This window comes from Elephas maximus, chromosome 11 (assembly GCF_024166365.1).
Source record: "Elephas maximus indicus isolate mEleMax1 chromosome 11, mEleMax1 primary haplotype, whole genome shotgun sequence".
NCBI classification, from domain to species: Eukaryota; Metazoa; Chordata; class Mammalia; order Proboscidea; family Elephantidae; genus Elephas; species Elephas maximus.
The window spans coordinates 82,371,827-82,390,517 of record NC_064829.1 but is presented as its reverse complement, the minus strand read 5'-3'; the positions used below and the strand labels follow the sequence as shown (position 1 = coordinate 82,390,517).

Below are 18,691 nucleotides of genomic sequence, written 5' to 3'. Positions count from 1 at the left end.
CCCACGTCTAGTTCAGACTCCCCAGCACACTCCATTATGGGTCCTTCACTTCAAGCAGGGGCCCCTGCAGCTATGAAATCAGTTCCGTCTGTGACTACTGGTTCAGTGCCTGCCTCTTTCACTACAAGAAGCCATAAGGGCACATTTCTATCCCTGCCCCTAATAGTGAACTTATGTGTTTCTTCTAATATTCAGAATCTTAGGGGAAAATACATGACTTAATTGTCAAGTACTATTTGAGAGACACTACAACGACAACTTTAGGTAATTTCATGAGCTAATACTCATGATACCCACAACCAGATATGTTTTTAATATCTAACTTTATTACAAGCAAAAACTAACACAGACATTGGATCAAGTTTCCCAAGATCACACAGTAAAGAGGTGTCAGAGTGGACACTGAAATCCAAGTTCATCTCATTACAAGACCATTGTTCTTTCTACCACACCCCGGTGCAGGAAAGGGGTCTACTTCCTTAATTTTAATTATCAAGATCTTTAGACTAGCTTTAATGGCACTTGCTGCCTCTCTTTAGAAGCTCTTCAATTACTGAATAAATTTGTCGTGAAACAAGTTATTTCAATACAGAGTTACATAACCATGGGAAGTACCCATTCACCATCTAAACCTTGCCCCTTAGAGAACAATACTAATGTTTGGTGCCTATCATCCACATGATTCTTTATGTTCACGCAAATACACATAAAGGTTCTCTTTTTTTTCTTTTAAGAAAAAGATGATAATGCAGGCAAATTACTTTGCTGTTTGCTTTTTGCATGGTCATGCCAATAGACTTATATTTAATCATTTTTTAACAGCTGTATGTTTGTCCATTGAGTGAACATGTTTCCATCTATGAAAGCGGTCCGCTACCAGTGGATACTTACATGGTTTCTAGCTCTTGACTCTTACAATGGCTCACAACAAAGTATCCTTACATAGTAGTACATACATTTCACCAAGATTGATGTTTAGAAGTGATATTATTCAGCAGAATGGTATGTAAATTTAAAACTTTAAAGGTTCTGTCTACCTTACTTTCCAATAAAATGTTAGCAATTCACTCTCCACCAGTGATGTATGAAGGTTCCTGTTTTCCGACAACTGCTCTACCACTAGTTATTCTCAGCCTTTTAGGTTTCTGCCAATCTGATAAAAAATGGCATCTTACTGTTTTGTTCTACTATTAATAAGGCCAGACATCTTTGCATGTATCTACCAATAAAAAGCACTTTAAAGTGCCTATTCATATTCCTCTTTATTAGACATCAATTTGATGGAGGTCTCTATATATTAGGATTCCTTCCATGGCAATACTAATTATATTAATCCTGTGCCTGTCTTATGTGTTGCAAATCTTTTCCCCTAATTTATTGTGAAACTCAGTTTACTCCCCCAACCCCCCTTTCTGGTTCTGTTTCAGGTCTTATGCTACCCTAAAAAAAAAACCCTAAGGTTATAGAAATATTATGAAGTTTGTCTCCACCATCATTTGACTATGTAAGAATTTAAAATAAAAATACAATTCATATGAAGATTTTTAGAAAAAAAAAGATATAACACCTATTTTATTAATTATTTAGCATCAAATGCTTTGCCTTTCTCCTTCACACTTCGATTATTAAGTGTCTGAGGTTGATAAAAGTCTTGGAGAACACAATTAATTGTTTATAATAGTTCTACGTTAGTCTTCTGATTTCGATAATTATCAAGCTATTGGACATTATATATTTTAAAATCTGCTTATATTTTGTTTCTAAATAGAAAACATCATACTGATTATCTGTTGGTATACACAGATCTAACTAAAATAAGGAAGATAAATTTTCTATTTCAATTCTAATTTTTCATTATCTTCACTCTCCTGATGGCAGACTTCAAAATGAAACCAATCTAAGAGTAGTGTGGAAGTGCGGATGTCTACAGGTTTTAGGCACGCATGTTCAGATAAATGTCTACATACTATAAGCAAGAGGAGTAATGCTCCCAAATGACAAGTAGGTAATATTTGGCTAAGAATGCACCTTTAGAATTTGAGATGCACTATTAACCTCCCCTTCAGATCAAATGCATCCTTACACTAGCTTATTTTAAACCATGGGTGGACTATATCTTATCCTGCAATGTCAACCCTCTCTCTCTGCTCTAATGATTATTTCCTCATCTTGTGCTTTTATAAGTTAGCCAAGGACAGGTGAGCTGTCTTTCTTGTGTGGAGTGACTACCACCTACCCCTATTTTGCTTGGTGCAAACCCAGGCATGTTCCTTTGTGAACGGATCATTTTCTAGAGGTCATTCAGACCATAATTTCAGGGTCCAGCCACTATCCTGATGGTCCTTCTTAGGAAATTGGACCCAGTGGGAACGTTTTCTCCCTCTGCTTAGTCTGTGGGTCAGCATTTTCCTTCCCTTGTAGTTCTTAATTCCCTTAAGTGGCAATTATTTAAGACATAGTTAGAGAAGGTGCAATCTACATTCATCTAATAAAACCTAAATATTAAAAAGGACAGAAAAATCCAGCATGGTTACTAAGGATAAATGGGACCGCATTTAGCATGTGAAAGGCACCAAAGAAGTGGTACCTGAGTGAATGGATAAAACGATGAAAACTACTGGAGGTAAAAATAAAATTAAGAAGTAAAAGGGCATATTATATGTCAAAGAGATAGAATATCTTAATTACAAAAGGTTAATATCACAGTCAGTGTTAAGAAATAGGTGGAAAAATCATTCTACTAAGTACTACCTAGAAATGCACTCAAAGGCAGCTAACAGAGAAAGCCTAAATTTTAGATCTTTTTAAACAGTCTATGATAAAAGTTAGATTAGTACATTGGTGCAAAATACACACTCGTAATAGAGAAAACCTATTAATGCTAACAGCATGATGCCTGGAAATGAGATCACCACGTCTGTGGAAAGACATACTGGAAAAATTATGATGACTTCCATGGACAGAATAAATAAATGTATTCTCAAGTCAGAGGCCCTATAAGAAGCCACAGGAGAAAGGTAGGTAAATAAAGGTCAAAAGTTCTTAAAGAGGTCACTAGAGAAAGGGAAGAATTTGGAGTTTTATGTGGCCCAGTCATAAGAAAATGGCAAAACTACTGGATGGGGTAAAAATGAGGGAATGCATTAAAATGACAACCTATTCATGAAATACGATTGCACAAGTCCAGCATAAGGGGATTATGCCGGTAGTAACATAATACAAAGGAGCCCTGGTGGCACAGTGGTGAAAGTGCTCAGCTGCTAACTGAAAACTGGACAATTTGAACCCACCAGCTGCTCCACGGGAGAAAGGTATGGCAGTCTGCTTCCATAAAGATTACAGCCTTAGAGACCCTCTGGGACAGTTCTACTGTGTCCTACAGGGTCACCATGAGTCAGAATTGACTGGATGGTTTTTTTTTTTTTGGTGTTTAATATTATACAGCATGCGAGCTGTGGTCATCATGGATTTAAAGTAGATTTTCATACATGAAATAGAATTCTTTCCATTAAGACCAGTTTTAACTCCCACAATTATTTAGGGTCTAATTTTTATAATAAATTCCTTATTCTGGATCACTCAAAGTGGTTTTGTTTCTGTGACTGAACCCTGACTGATAAATAATTTAGGGATAGTGACATTTAATCTAAGGATTACACATAACACCACAAATTTTCTAGCACAAAACAGTAGCATCATAGCAGTCACATTGAAACTAATAATGCCTGACTTCATATTCTGCTACTAGCCTTACGAATTTGGACCAGTTATATTACCTATTTTTTTTTCACCATTAAATTGGAAATAATAACAGCATAAGGTCGTTGTGGGAATTAAATGAGATGAGAAGTTGTGGAAATTAAACGAGATGACACTTCTAAAAGTATCCTCCACAATAACCTTCTAAAAGTATCATCTCATATCCAAAAAAAAAAAAAAAACAGTACTTACATAAAAATCATTATCACACATGTGGCCATTTATTTAGAATAAGATGGAAATAAGTCAATGCTACTTTTTAGATCTTATCTATATCCTAGAAAGGAGCTAAAAGATTGTTTTGAAAGAGGCCTAGTATGGTTAATTCAACTAGAGAACTATTATTATTACAGCATACTGACCTCTTGGAGTTCCTCAAGTTCACTATTTTCCCTTTTCCCAAGGTTCTGTTGTTTCCTCTTTCTGGAATGTCCCCCTTCAACCAATGTTTTTCCTATGTAGCACTGACGCTTTGTTGCTCCCCAGCTGGAAAGCTGAGAAAACCTCCTGGGCACCCTACACAGATCACTTCCCTGGGCTTGCCTTCTCAGAGCATCTTGAACTTTTTCTCTGCAGATTGTACACAACAGGAAGGTATTTATTCATGTGGTTGTTTAGCGCCTCTTTTCTACTAAGGAAATAAGCTCTATGTGGCAAGAACCATGCTTGTTTTGCTCCCTGTTGTACCTTCAATGCCAAGAATGGTGCGACACATAAGAGCAGTAAGTGCTCTGTAATATATGTTAAATGAACAAATTCAGTTACATCAATCTCCCGAGATATTACAGAAGCAAAAAGTCCAATATTTGCTTGTTGGCAATTCAGCATATCTCAACACAAGTGTACTTACAAATTCTCAAACAAAATTAATTTCTGATTGCTTCCTGTCCTTTAAAATGTGTTTAGCTGCATACTAAGAAGCTGAATATGAATATAAGCCTCAAACACAAAGAAGTTTATAAAATCTTTCCCACTAAAAAAGTTTAGAAATTACTGGCTCAATTTTTCAATATGATTCAGAAATAGTCACTAGGTACAGTGAAAATATTTTTGTTAATATTTTGGGAATGGTAAAGAAGGTTAGATTACTTTATTTCTGGAATGGGTTGGGCACTTTACTATTCTGATTCCATAGGGTGAACCCCATGTAACTGGGATCGCTGTCTCCCAATTTTCTAGAATTCTATGAAGTCTTCAACAAAGGTTCATATCAAAGACAAGCGTCCTATCTTGTATAGCTTAGCAATAAAAGAAATGGCCATACACCTGAGGAAACCTTATAGGAGCATCACTTTTCTCAGGAGGTAGAATAGTGGGGTGTGGATAATGATCTTTGTGATATTCAAAGATTTATAAGAAGATGTCTTTTGCTCAACACTTCCTTCTCTAGGTGGAAGCATAAGACTTACTCAGTGGGACCCTGACAATGAGCACAAACATGCAGAAGTGGAGTCAACTAAATGTAAGTATTCATATAAAATCCCAGCATACATTAATATGTCAGATTTCAGGTCTATCTCAAAACTTTTAGGCCAAAGACATCCAATTTTACCTGTGTGATGATGATACAAGATTGTTTCTTATACTTTGAGTGAAAATGACTATGTATATTAATGTAATAGGTGAATACCTTGACATCTTAATACCTAGAAGACGAACACACCCACATTGATCCTGCCATAAATAATAAAAATACATAGCCCTGGATCGTAAATGTCTTTTTCAATGTAAAAAAGACATTAAAAATTTGATACCTTCAAACTGAACATAAAACATTTTAAAATGTCTAACACATTTTCTTAGATGCAGATGTAGAAATTGGCATGAAAAAAAATATATTAAGTGCTATAACAGAATTATCTCTAAAACCAAAATTACTTCTTTGAGTTCTGGTTCATGGTAAAAGATTTATGATCTAATAGCATATATCACAAAAATTCTTTTTCATTACACATGGGGGGGAAGGCTAGAAATATAGGCAAAGATGATACATTAGAATAAAATCAAAGTAAAACAAAGTAAAAAAGAAACCTATAATGTTATCCAACCACTTTTAAAGAGCTACTCTGTTTTATCTTCTACTCTTTGCTACCATTTTTCTCAATGTGCTATTCAATCTGGCTTTCTAGCTCAACCCCCTCACAGGCCCCTCACTGACCCTATAGTCTCTTCCAATGCACTCAGGCTTCAGGTCCATCTCCTCACCTCTCTTATCATTCAACTCTCACAAAATCAAGTACTCTTCAATTTACCTTCTTGCACTTCAGATTAATCCTCTTCACTTATACCTGAGTTGCACAAGATATAGCTATATTTCTATCTCTGTAATAAACATTATTTCCAATACTCGTTGAAACAGCAAGAGTGCTAATAAGTTGAAAAAATTTAATTACAATTAAACTTACACAAGAGGGACTGCAATCTGGCATCTATTCTATCTGGTCCTTGCTCTGCCTGAATAACCGAGGCTAATCCTATCAATGAAGTATTTGTAAAAAACAGCATAAAAATGTCAATCTATCCAATATTTAGTTACTAACATAAAGAATGTTAGAACATGAGACAACACTGCCTAATAAGAGGGAAATCCGGCTATGGGTTTGGTGTCTTTTTAAACAATAAAACCTTAGGTGAAACCAACTGTATTACTACCAAACAGCATTCTAAATTTCGAGGGAACTATCGGGGCATTTTCTCATCTCCGTCATTTCATACTGACATCGTTAGAGCAGCTTATTTCTCAGAAACAGTCTTGCTGACTTATCAAGAGAGCAGGCATGTAAACTAGGTGAACATTTAAGTTGTGCCGACAGTCCAGGCCACCCAAGTAAATATAAACTCAGAACACAGAGTGATTCCAGGTAAATATTTGATTTGTTAAATACTTATAGAGAACACAACATGTGCCAGGCACTATTTTAGTCACTTTACAAATATTAACTTATTTAAGGCTTTTATCACTAAAAAATTAATTGACGTAAACCTTACTCCAAGATACAAAGGGATCTACTTCGTTAGTTTAAGATGCAGATTCTATTTAGGCCAACAGAGCGCATATCTGTCCCTGACTAGTATTCAGAAAGAAGCCAGTACTGTAATTCATTCTAACTTAGTAAAGCCAGGCAACAAATGTGCAAGGGAATTCTGAAAGGTTCCCCCCCAAAGAGTTCTCTCCCACTGAAACAAAAATTAAATTTTATATACAGAGTTGTGTGATTAAATTAATCTATACTACTTGCAAAGGAATCTTGCCTTTTCCTTTACAAACAGGAAATCACTTATGCTAGGTTTTTATTTTAAGCATTTACTAAAATTATGACTTTCTCACAAAAAGGAAGAATGACTCTCTGCCAATCAAACTGACAAGCTACTAAAAGAATGGCACTAATAGCTATGACAAGAACGAACCTGTTTGAGCTTTTTAAAAAGGATCTAGACCAGCCATCAAAAATATTATCTTACCTAGCTGAGGCCTAAGCTTTATTCTGCTGAAGTAAAAGCTACTAGTGATTTAAGTGACTACTATGACGGATTTTCATCTGTTAAGAGAACACATCTAAGTGTTTTTAATCTTACCGGAAAAAATGGAAATAATAAGAAAGCGTAGGCATGTTTGTAAGGTCCATTATTATGATTATTTGTATTTTTCCTGAATAAAGTAACTTTACAAATTACATAGATATATGTAAATATATATATATAATTGTTGTTGTTCGGCGCTGTTGAGTTGGCCGTGACCCACTGTGACCCAAAGTATAACAATGAAGCATTGCCTGGTCCTGTGCCATCCTCACAATAGTGGTTATGACTGAAACTGACCTTGCATATAAATGATTATTTTATGTACATACATATCTTTCTCTCTCTCTCTGCACACACACACACACACACACACGCACACATTGTTGTTGGCCATCAATTCTGACTCATTGTGACCCTATAGGACACAGTAGAACTGCCCCATAGCAAAAGACCTCTTTAAAGTGTTAAAAAGCAAAGATGCCACTTTGAGGACTAAAGTGCACCTGGCCCAAGCCATGATGTTTTCAATCACCTCATATATTTTTTTTTTCATATGCATGCAAAAGCCAAAGAAGAATTGATGCCTTTGAATTATGGTATCGGCGAAGAATACTGACTGTATCGTGGACTGCCAGAAGAACAAACAAATCTTTCCTGGAAGAAGTACGGAAGAATGCTCCTTAGAAGCAGGGATATAGAGACTACTTCTCATGTACTTTGGACATGTTATCAGGAGGGATCAGTCCTTGGAGAAGGACATCACACTCGGTAAAGTAGAAGGTCAACGAAAAAGAGGAAGATCCTCAATGAGATGGACCGATGCAGTGGCTGCCAACAATGGGCTCAAGCATAACAATTGTGAGGATGGCATATGACTGAAGAATGTTTCATTCTGTTGTACATGGAGTCACTATGAGTCAGAAGCAACTCAAAGGCACCTAACAACTACAATCTTTACAGAAGCAGACTGCCACATCTTTCTCCTGCAGAGTGGCTGGTGGGTTCAAACTGCCAACCTTTCAGTTAGCACCGAAGCACTTAACCACTGTGTAATGAAGGCATATATATATATGTATGTATACACTTATATGTGTATATAAATACACATATATAAGTATGTATGTATATTTTGTATTAACTCTTCCCCGTTTTCAGTTACCCTATAGGGTCGCTATGAGTCAGAATAGATTCAACAGCAGTGGGTCTGGTTTTAGTTTTTATCCCAATCAACTTCCTCCTCTAACAACACCACACCAACAAAATACCTATTTAAAATTTTCTAATATGAATACATTCAGAAAATAAATGGGCGCATTGCTTACAACGGTGACAAAGCTCCCCTGAGAAGAATCATATTATAAGCAAAAAGGGAGAACCCTTTCTTATTCAATACTACAAAGAATTAAGGAATAATAATTTCACTGGGTACCATATATTGAGAGTAAATATGCATCTCATTTTATTTGTCCATAAGATCTGCAGCTAACTGATGAAACCAATATCAGGTACAGCAAACACCCCTCAGTCAGAACGACATTTAGGAGAAGGAAGAGTCAGTGACAACCCAGACAAAATCTTGATGAGTTTACATCAGGTCACAGAACAGTGAAGGGGAAGGATACATGAAGTCGAAGAAAAATACACTGTTATCTACTTACAGCATTTTAAGGATGAAATTTTAAACCTATGCACACTCTGTTTTTAAAAACTGCTATGATAATAGAGTATATAGAAATGAACCAAAAAAAATACAGCCAGCTGATTTTCAACAAAAGTACAAGGCCAATTTAATGGAGAAAAGATGTTTTCATCAAATGTTGTTGAAACAAGACAGTCATATGCAAAAAAACAAAACAAAACAAAGAAACAAACCTTCACCTCCACCTAACACTTTCTGAAAAATTTAACTCAAAATGAATCATAAACCAGTGTAACAACCAGAACGCAATTAAAGAGAATGTTGACACATTGTGAAAAATGTAACTAATGTCACTGAACAATTTGTGAAGAAACTGTCAAATGGGAACCTAATTTGCTGTGTAAACTTGCACCAAAAACACAGTATTATTTAAAAGAACAAAACAAAAATAGATCACAGACCTAAATGTAAAATATAACATCATAAAGCTTTTCCCCCCTTCCCTCTCCAGCATAAAGCTTCCTGAAGAAAATTTAGGAGGTAAATTTTATACCTTGTGCTAGGTAAAATTTTAAATATTACATCAAAAGTACAAACTGTAAAAGAAAAATTAATACTTTGGACTTTTATGAAAATTAAAAACCTTTGCTCTGTAAAAGATAATATTAAGAGGCTGGAAAAACAAACAAGCCACAGACTGGGAGAAAGTATTGGTAAAACACATTTCTAAAAAAGGTCTTGTATTGGGGAAAGAAAGAGAAAACCTAAAACTCAACCACCCATGAGTAAAAATTTTCAATTGACACTTTATCAAAGAAAATATATAGATGACAAGTAAGTATATTAATTGATGCTGAACACAAATTGTGATTAGTCAAATACAAATTACTACTGTCTGCGTATTACAATAACTTAATAGAAAAACAAAAACAAACAGCAACAACAAAAAAACTGACAATACCAAGTGCTGGTGAAGATGTGGAGCAACTGGAACTCTCACACATTGTTCATGGGAATGTAAAATTGTACAAGCACTTTGGAAAACAGTTTGATGGTTTCTTAAAAAGTTAAACATAAAATACCATATGATCCAGATATCTTATTTCTAGGTACATACCCAAGAGAAATAAAATCCTACATTCATACAGAAACCTATATATGAGGCTTTATAGCAGCTCTATTCATAATTGCCAAAAACAGTAAACAACCACAATGTCATTAAACCGGTGAATGGAGAAACAAACCGTGGTACACCCGTGCAATGGAAAACTACTCAGCAATCAAAACGTACAAATTATTGCTTCACACAGAAACCACAAGGAATTTTAACTGCATTCTTCCCAAATGAATGAAGCCAGACCCAATGGCTACATATACTATGATTCCGCTTATTTTAAAGGCAAAACTATAGGACCAGGAAATAGATCAGTGGTTGTCAGGGGATGGGGTTGGAAAGAGGGCTTCAGGGAACTGTTAAGAGATAGAACCATTCTGTATCATGACAGTCGTAGTAGATACATGACTTGATGCCTTTGCCAAATCCATAGGATGATACAAAATAAATTAACAGCATATAAAATTAAAAAAAATTACCTACGGTGTGTGCAGAACCCAAATTGCAACGTAAACTGTAACATATGAAGCTAACTGTATTCCAAAACCAACCAAGCCTGTTGCCGTCTAGTTGATTTCAACTCACAGAGACCCTATAGGACAGAGTAGAACTGCCCCGGTTAATATAACCACCCCGAAAAGGGTGGAGAAGAACAGAATTCACCTGCATAACTTTGGAAAAGAATACTTTAAATTAAAGACAAAAATAATTGTTCATAAATACTAAGTAAATTTGTTTCTCATAGAGTCAATAGTTAGCAACTTTGATATTACTCTGTGTGTATATTCGGGTTGAAAAAATAACTACAGTGCAGACAGTGAGAACTAAAACTGCTATGGTTGGAAGAAACAAATGGGAAAGTTGGAATGAGCCTAGCAGTGTTGATAAGAAAAGGGGGTAAGTTAGAATGAGCCCCACCCAGTGCCGTCGAGTCGATTCCTACTCATAGCAACCCTATAGGACAGAGTAGAACTGCCCCATAGAGTTTCCGAGGAGCACCTGGTGGATTCGAACTGCCAATCCTTTGGTTAGCAGCTGTAGCTCTAAACCACTATGCCACCAGAGTTTCCACAGAATGAGCCCGGTGGTGTTGAATTGGAATCACAGGTATCCAGATAAACTCATAGCTGTAGCTCTCTTTTTTTTTTTTAAAGAACACTTTTATTGAGATATAATTCATATACCATCAACTGTTTAGATTTACAATCCCAGAGTTTTAGTATAATGCAAAAAGTTGTGCAACCATTACCACTATCTAATTTGAGAACATTTTATCACTGCGAACAGAAACCCTAAACCCATTAACAATTCCTGTTTCCGTCTTCCCACCAGACCCTGGAAACCACTAATCTACTTTCTATCTCTACAGATTTTCCTATTCTGGACATTTCCTAAGTGGTCTTCTTCCACTTGGCGTAACGTCTTCAAGATTCAGCCATGTTGTACATGTATTAGTACTTCATTACTTTTTACGTACAAATGATATTTTATTGTATGGATATACCATATTTTGTTTACCCATTCATGAGTCGATGGGCATCTGGGTTATTTCTACTTTGGGGCCATCATGAACAATGCTGCTATGAACAGTCATCATAAACTTCTGCACGGACATTCAGTTTTCTTAGGTAATACCCAGAAGTGGAATTACTGGATTATATGGTAACTCCATATTTAAGTTTTTGAGAAACTGCCAGATTGTTTTCCAAAGCAGTTGTACCACAAAATTATTTCAAAATAAAAACTTAAAAGAGACAAGGAAAACTTGCTGTGAAAATTTTACTCACAGAAAATGGAAATAAACAAGATTCCAAAAGAGTAAAAATGTGCATTATTACATCATCTGAACTAAATTTCAAAGCTATATTAAACCATGAATTTCCCTTATAATTTGAAAAACTGGTAATGCTTTTCTTCACTAAACAGCTTCAAAACAGTAATCTGTTAGGTGGTGTCAGTAGTAGGACTCAGCGGCACCTACTCTGTTTCCCTCATATAAAGCTGTGTTTTAGCTGGGGTCAAAATATGTGTGTGACGGTGTGTAAATTGGTAAAATATATAAATTACATTGAATTAAACAGTTGATAAAAGGTCTATATAAGAGTAAAAGCCACATCAATTACCTGATAAAATCATACTGCCTCCACTATAATTTCTTAAAATTTTGATAAATGAAGTTGTCAGGGGGATAAGATCACAGTTTTGTTTCTTTTTGACTATTTTAACTTTCAGAACTCTCTTCATGAATGCTGCAAACGTTAGTCCAGATAAGATCACAATTTTGCTGTTGATGAGGTAATCATACTGTCGTGTGCCTATAACCTTGTGGTGGCAAGGAAAGAAGCTTAAAGTTCTAACGTGGCTCTGAATTATACACCTAATTATACTTTGCCAGTCTTCCCAAGAAAGATGTATTTCTTCTAGAAAAACATTAAATATAACTAAAACTTTTATTTAAGTTCATATAGCTAGGGAATGGGTCTGAGTGACCTATGGGCCTGGGATCCATCTCCAACCATTGACTGAATGGATTCCTATTAGTTCAGATATCTTCAGCTCATCCTGTTTGTGTAACTAACAAAATCTGTATTTTAATTGTGTACTCTGTATTTTAAACATTGTGAATGCCATTAAGGGCTTCGTTGAGCATTAACATATATACTAGAAAGGATGGTACTTCAGAATGATAGTCTTTTTAAAAATTAGTTTCAAAAACACAGAGTATGGTAGATAATATACCAAGGCAAAATCAAACACTGCCATTGAGTTCATTCTGACTCATAGCGACCCTGGAGGACAGAGGAGAACTGCCCCTATAGAGTTTAAGGCTGTAAATCTTTATGGAAGCAGAATGCCACCTCTTTGTCCAGTGGAGTGGCTGGTGGGGTCGACCCACTGACCTTTCAGCTCACAGCTAAGTGCTTAACCATCGCACCACCAGGGCTCCTCAGTCAACATACAAAGAATAGCAATCATTCAAATAGATTATGTAAGTGATAAATTTCTATTCTGGAAAAAAAATAAAGGATTATGTTGGCCTTTTCTAGGCCTAAATTTGGATACGTGCTCAGGCTCATGCTAGTATATGTATGAACACTAATATATACACACATATAAACATATATAGTTATGAGACTCATTACTATTAATAACAATTTGATATCAGTGCAAAGAATCATTAGTCTTTTCATTCTTGCATACTTTCCTACTATTAAAACGGCAGTTAGAAAACTCAGTACCTTTTTTTCAGAGACCATTTCGACATCTTTCTACAACTTACAATGGACTTTCGTATGCAGTATCTAATTAGAACCTCATGTTTTAAAGAAAGACTAGATACTGTTACTCATTCTGCAATTGAGGAAACAGACAGAGAGTAGTTGAATGACTTGCTCAAAGTCACACATGTCAATGATAAAGTCAGAACACTACAACCTTGTTCATTTGACTCCATCCACCCATGCACCCACCTACTCATCCATCTGTCTGTTGCTCTAACCATCTGTCCACCAAGCTCTGTACTAGGCAGTGGAGGTACAGCTGTGAAAATATTTTACACAGTGGTATTTTTATTGTCACACCATGCTACTTCCTAAGAGAGGGGCCCTGGTGGTGCGATGGTGAAGTGCTAGACTGCTAACCAAAAGGTTGGTTGTTCAAACCCACCCAGTGGTTCTATGGGAAGACCTGGCGATCTGCTCCCCTAAAGGTTACAGCCTAGGAAACCCTACAGGGCAGTTCTACTCCATTACATGGGGTTGTTATGAGTCAAAATTGACTCAATGGCACCTAACAACCAAAACCCTTCCCAGTACATGTTTTCAGATTATTTGAAATCTTAAAACCTCAAATTTTTAAGGTTTCCATGATAAGAATTTCATTTTTGTATAAATGCTGACTTTTAAAGGCTCCTGTCTATGCAGGATCATGTAATACGAAAACTTCTGCAGACAAGGAGGCATGGGTTTGAATCTGACACACTGGAGTAATGTATCTTTGTGCAGCATAATCTCCTGAAGACCTGTTTTCAAAAATCATTAAATTAGTAACCATATCTACCAAAAAGATTTGAGTATTTAGTGATCTAATGAAAAGTTTGGCACAGGGACTGTTAATACCCTTCCTTGTAATGGAAAAGGCAGCATGTGATACTGTAAAATAATGGCGTTCTTCAGTACTACTTACCAACCACATAAAACAGGAAACCATACATGAACACAATCTGGATTACTCTAGAACAACAATGACTGCCCTTCTGCAGGGGGAAGTATAAGAAGGATGGGCCAGACAGATAGACAGATTTGTCTGTCTGGGTTTATTTCTTTAACAGTGCTCTAGAGTACTAAGCAGATAAAAGGCGTTTTTTACAAATCGTGAAGAAATTTTAGAGAGAATGTTTTTATTCTTAAACAGACTGAATTTTAAACTATTTAAGAATATATCATCAGCAGGTACTGAACAAACCTACTTTAGTATAATATTCACTAAAACAGAAATGGTGATGACTTCAAAAGGGTCTGCTTAACTTGGAATTAGTAAATAGCTCATTTCCTGATAAACATCCACTAATGTGATTATCCTGGATACCAATTATTATTGAAAAAAGTAGGTTCATGAGAAGTACTGTTTTGACATTATTCACCTAGTGAATACAAAGTCTGTAAGATAGTTCTAAACTTAGGAACTCAAGCAGGAGTGAAGATGAGAAGAGAAAGGCCAGTTACCAAAATATCGAATTTATCGTGCTATAATGGACCCGAGGACGCAGCTCCAGAGTATTTAGACAGGAGTTTGAAAGGAACAAAGACATTCAGCAGGAGTGAAGAAAAATAGTGAATTAGCCCATGGATGATGTATGAGGTTAAAGAATCAAATCGTTGGACTGTTAATTATTTTAGGAAGTCTTTTGTTAGTGGTGAAGTGCCAGGAGACTGGAAAACGAGGGATCCAGTCTGAAGGTGAAAAAGAAAGCGGGGAGAGGCTGCAAATTATAGACCTGAAAGTCTAACATCTATATTAGGAAATAAATTTGAGATGATACTTATGGATGAGCTTAATGATACATTTGGAGAAGTACAATTTAATAGGTGTGAGTCAGCACGGATTTACCAAAGGCAATCATGTCAGAAAAAATTTCACTCCTTTTTAGGTTGAAATAATAATTGGTTTATGTAAGGGAGAACCAATGAGACACTGTCAGGGTTTTCTGAGATTTTTGGACCTTTTCATAAAATGAATTATTGTATAAAATGTCATGACATGTGTCAGGGCATCCAACTAATAAAAGTGGATAAAAGGAACTGGGTTAAAAATAGAGGGCCAGGATAGCTTCAGGACTTTGGGAAAAGAGTAAATCCTACAAAGCTCGACATAACAGAACACTAACGCTTTTAACTAATGATTCAGTAAACCTTTCCAATTAGGAAATCTGAATATACCACTAAATGAGAGGGAACAGTTAAGACATAAAAGGCTATAGCTGTTTTACCTTACCTGCGATCGATTAAGTAATGGGCTCAGAGGTGGAATATAAAATTGAATCCGCCTAAGTCTAAAGCGATCCATTTGCAGAGAATTAAGGAATCAGTTAAGCATACATTAAAATGGAGCTGAATTAGTTATCATTAGAAAGACAAAGGATTTAGGGTTTGGGTAAGAGTCACACTTTCATATTCATATTCATATTCTTTATAACTAAGGAGCCTGGGTGGCTCAGTGGTTAAGCGCTTGGCTGCTAAACCAAAGGTCATCGGCGGTTCAAACCCACCAGCTGCTCTGTAAGAGAAAGACGTGGCTATTGCGTCCTTAAAGATTACAGCATTGGCAATCCTGTGGGGCAGTTCTACTCTGTTCTGTAGGGTCACTAGGAGTCATTAGAAGAAAAAAAGGATTTGGGGTTTTGGTAAGAGTCATGCTTTCATATTCTTATTCTTTCTAACTGGGCAAGAAGGAACTGCTATGGAATGTAGCTACATAATACATTTTACGAAGAATTAAAAAATTGATTAAAGAAAAATATGAAAATCTCAACTTGTGAATAACGTATGATAGATTAATGTGCTATTACCCTGTACAGGTAATAATCTGATGTAAATGTTAAATGGTTAAATCTTAATACCTAAGAACTGATGAAAATCATATCAATGGCAACATTATCTTTTAAAAGTATGACAGCAGAAAAATAAAGGCAACTATGGAAAAGACCCTATCAACGTTTAATTCTTAATTTCTCCGGAAAACAGAAGGCCTTTAGAAAAGGTGTTTTCTAAAGAAATCTTTAGAAAAGACAGAAGCATTTTCTACCCCTGTATCGACTGGTATAATTTACATACCGCAGTAACTGGGCTAAATCATGGTAACTTTCTCTAAATTTACTTCAGGGTAAGTACTTCCTCAAATAGGTCCCCAAACATATAACCCATCATTTTGTTGTTCTCTGCATGAGGAGCTCAACACTCTATGAATACTTGCTAATGAAACATAAAGGTGGGCTCCAGAATTAGGCTGGCTGAACCCTGAGTTCTGTGATGCTCTGTTCCCTTCACAGCCTCTGACTTCTGATTGAGTGAGGCCAGACTAATTCCAGCAGCCACCGCGTCACTGGCATTTTCCCAGCCCCCGTGTGACCCAGCACCCTCACAGGCACTTCCCCAGCCCCTGGGTACCTCCTGACTGTCGGGAGGGGGACAGCACCACAGTGCCCATCCACAGTGGTCCCACTCACTCTCCTTGTCACATTCTTTTCCTCTGCAGGTATTTATTACAAATCTAATCAAACAAATAGGAAGCTCAGACAATTGCTATCATTTTGGTTCAACTGTGTTTTTTTGATTATTTGCTATTATTAACTTTGCGGCTCTAGGATGATTATTTTGTGACATTTGCATTTGATGAAATGTAACTGAAAAGACCTGTTTTCATACTTAAGTGGGATAAGACTGGAACATACTAGCTTTTTTAAATAAGTCCTGAAGCAGGTAACTATCACATACTCTACTGCAGTAAAATAAATGCTGGCAGTGTACAAACTACACTGCAACTGCTGTCATTATGCAAATGAAACCCCTTTAAAAACAACAAGAGTTATAATGGCTTCAGCCCCTTACCAGCATGCAAGTACGCCAGGTCTGGGTTTTCAATATCAGGATGCTGTTCTTTCAGGTGGTTCCGGAACTCCACAGGGACATTTGTCCCGTAGTCACACTTGGGGCAGTTGTACATCTTGACTCCCTCATGCTTGCCCGTATGTAAAATGTGTTTGCGGATATTTTCGGCACAGTTTGACCTACCAAGTGAGAAGAAAAAGTAAATAGAATTCAGGTCAAATCGATAACATTATATCACAATGATCTTTGCTAACACTTCTGCAGGGCTTAGTACAAATCAGCTACTATCCTAAATTACTACTATCCTAAGCTACTATTCTCATATAATAATCAATTTATACAATACATGAGCCCTATGAGGCCAGTAACTTTCATTACCCCGGTGCTCACTTTTAAGTTGGTCTTTTACCTCAGCAATTCAATTCTATGCAGAACCAGAAATACAAAATCCCAGGTTCTATTATTTTAATATGAAATTATCCTGGTACCACTTGAGGGCACTGAAGGTGTTTCATTAATCCCTGAGAACACACCTATCACCATTGAGAAGGAGGACAAAAGGAAACAGACCGTCGTCACCTCCAGCAAATTTAGAACTCGTAGGAAACAATGAAGTGTTTAAATTCAGTCAAACTAGTTGCTCTAAGTAAGGCTCTAAAGAACCTGAAGAAAGAAAGGGAGATAGAAACAGCCTCCCTTTTACTCCAGCCTGCCCAACATCTGGGCAATCTGCTAACTGCCAGCAAGTTTTCTGTGGTGGTGTAGGCCTTCAGACTGATGGACTGAGCAATGCCATCCAGGGCCCACCTATCCTGTGTCAAACAGCCCCTGAAAACAGCAGTGGGCTTCGTCCAACTCCTGCAGGTGCAGGAAAGCAAGGTCTGAGGAAGCAGCATGCCAGGAGTTCTGGGGATGCCGCCCTTTGAGGCAAACTGTTCCACCTGCTCCCTCATCGCCATCAGCACCTTCCTGTCAGAGACTGCACACCTAGACCCATTCTGAAACACACATACACAGTTGTTTTCTATTGTCTGTGTCATTCCTAGAAGGATAATAAAAAAGGCCCTACACAAATTCAATAGGGATGGGGTATTATCTAAAGAAACAAAAAACTCAGACTTGCTGCAGATTACCTACGAAGCAAAGTTACATGCCAGAAGGCGACCAGGCAGTATCTTCAACACCATTTCACAATGGCAATGCTGAAGAACAAAACCCCGCAAAATATTCTACGAAGATAGGGATCCAGTACCAAACAAGGCTGGGAAACGGTCAATACCAAAGGCATCTCACAGTACATATCAGAATATTAAAGTTTCTCAGAAGGAACTTCAAGTAGGTCAGCATTTCCTAAACACTTTTAATTGGAAAAATAAAAAAAAAGAAAGAAAAATTTCTTTTTTTTTTTTAATTGGAATTGCTTTTGTATATAATACGTTCAAAAACATTCTGCTGCTTATTTTTCAGGGACTAAACCAGTTGCTGTCAAATCAGCTTCACCTAATGGTGACCCTACATGTGTCAGAGGAGAACTGTGCCCCACAGAGGGTT

The 18,691-nt window shown here is 36.7% G+C and overlaps 1 protein-coding gene across 1 annotated transcript in view; it reads right to left on the bottom strand.

Moving 5' to 3' along the window:
* Positions 1 to 18,691, bottom strand: part of ZNF407 (zinc finger protein 407) — a 475,981-nt gene that overhangs the window by 119,925 nt on the left and 337,365 nt on the right. Inside the window, exon 8 of the mRNA XM_049901159.1 lies at positions 17,141 to 17,319. Coding sequence (XP_049757116.1) covers positions 17,141 to 17,319 — 179 coding nt within the window. The remainder of the gene's footprint in view (positions 1 to 17,140; positions 17,320 to 18,691) is intronic.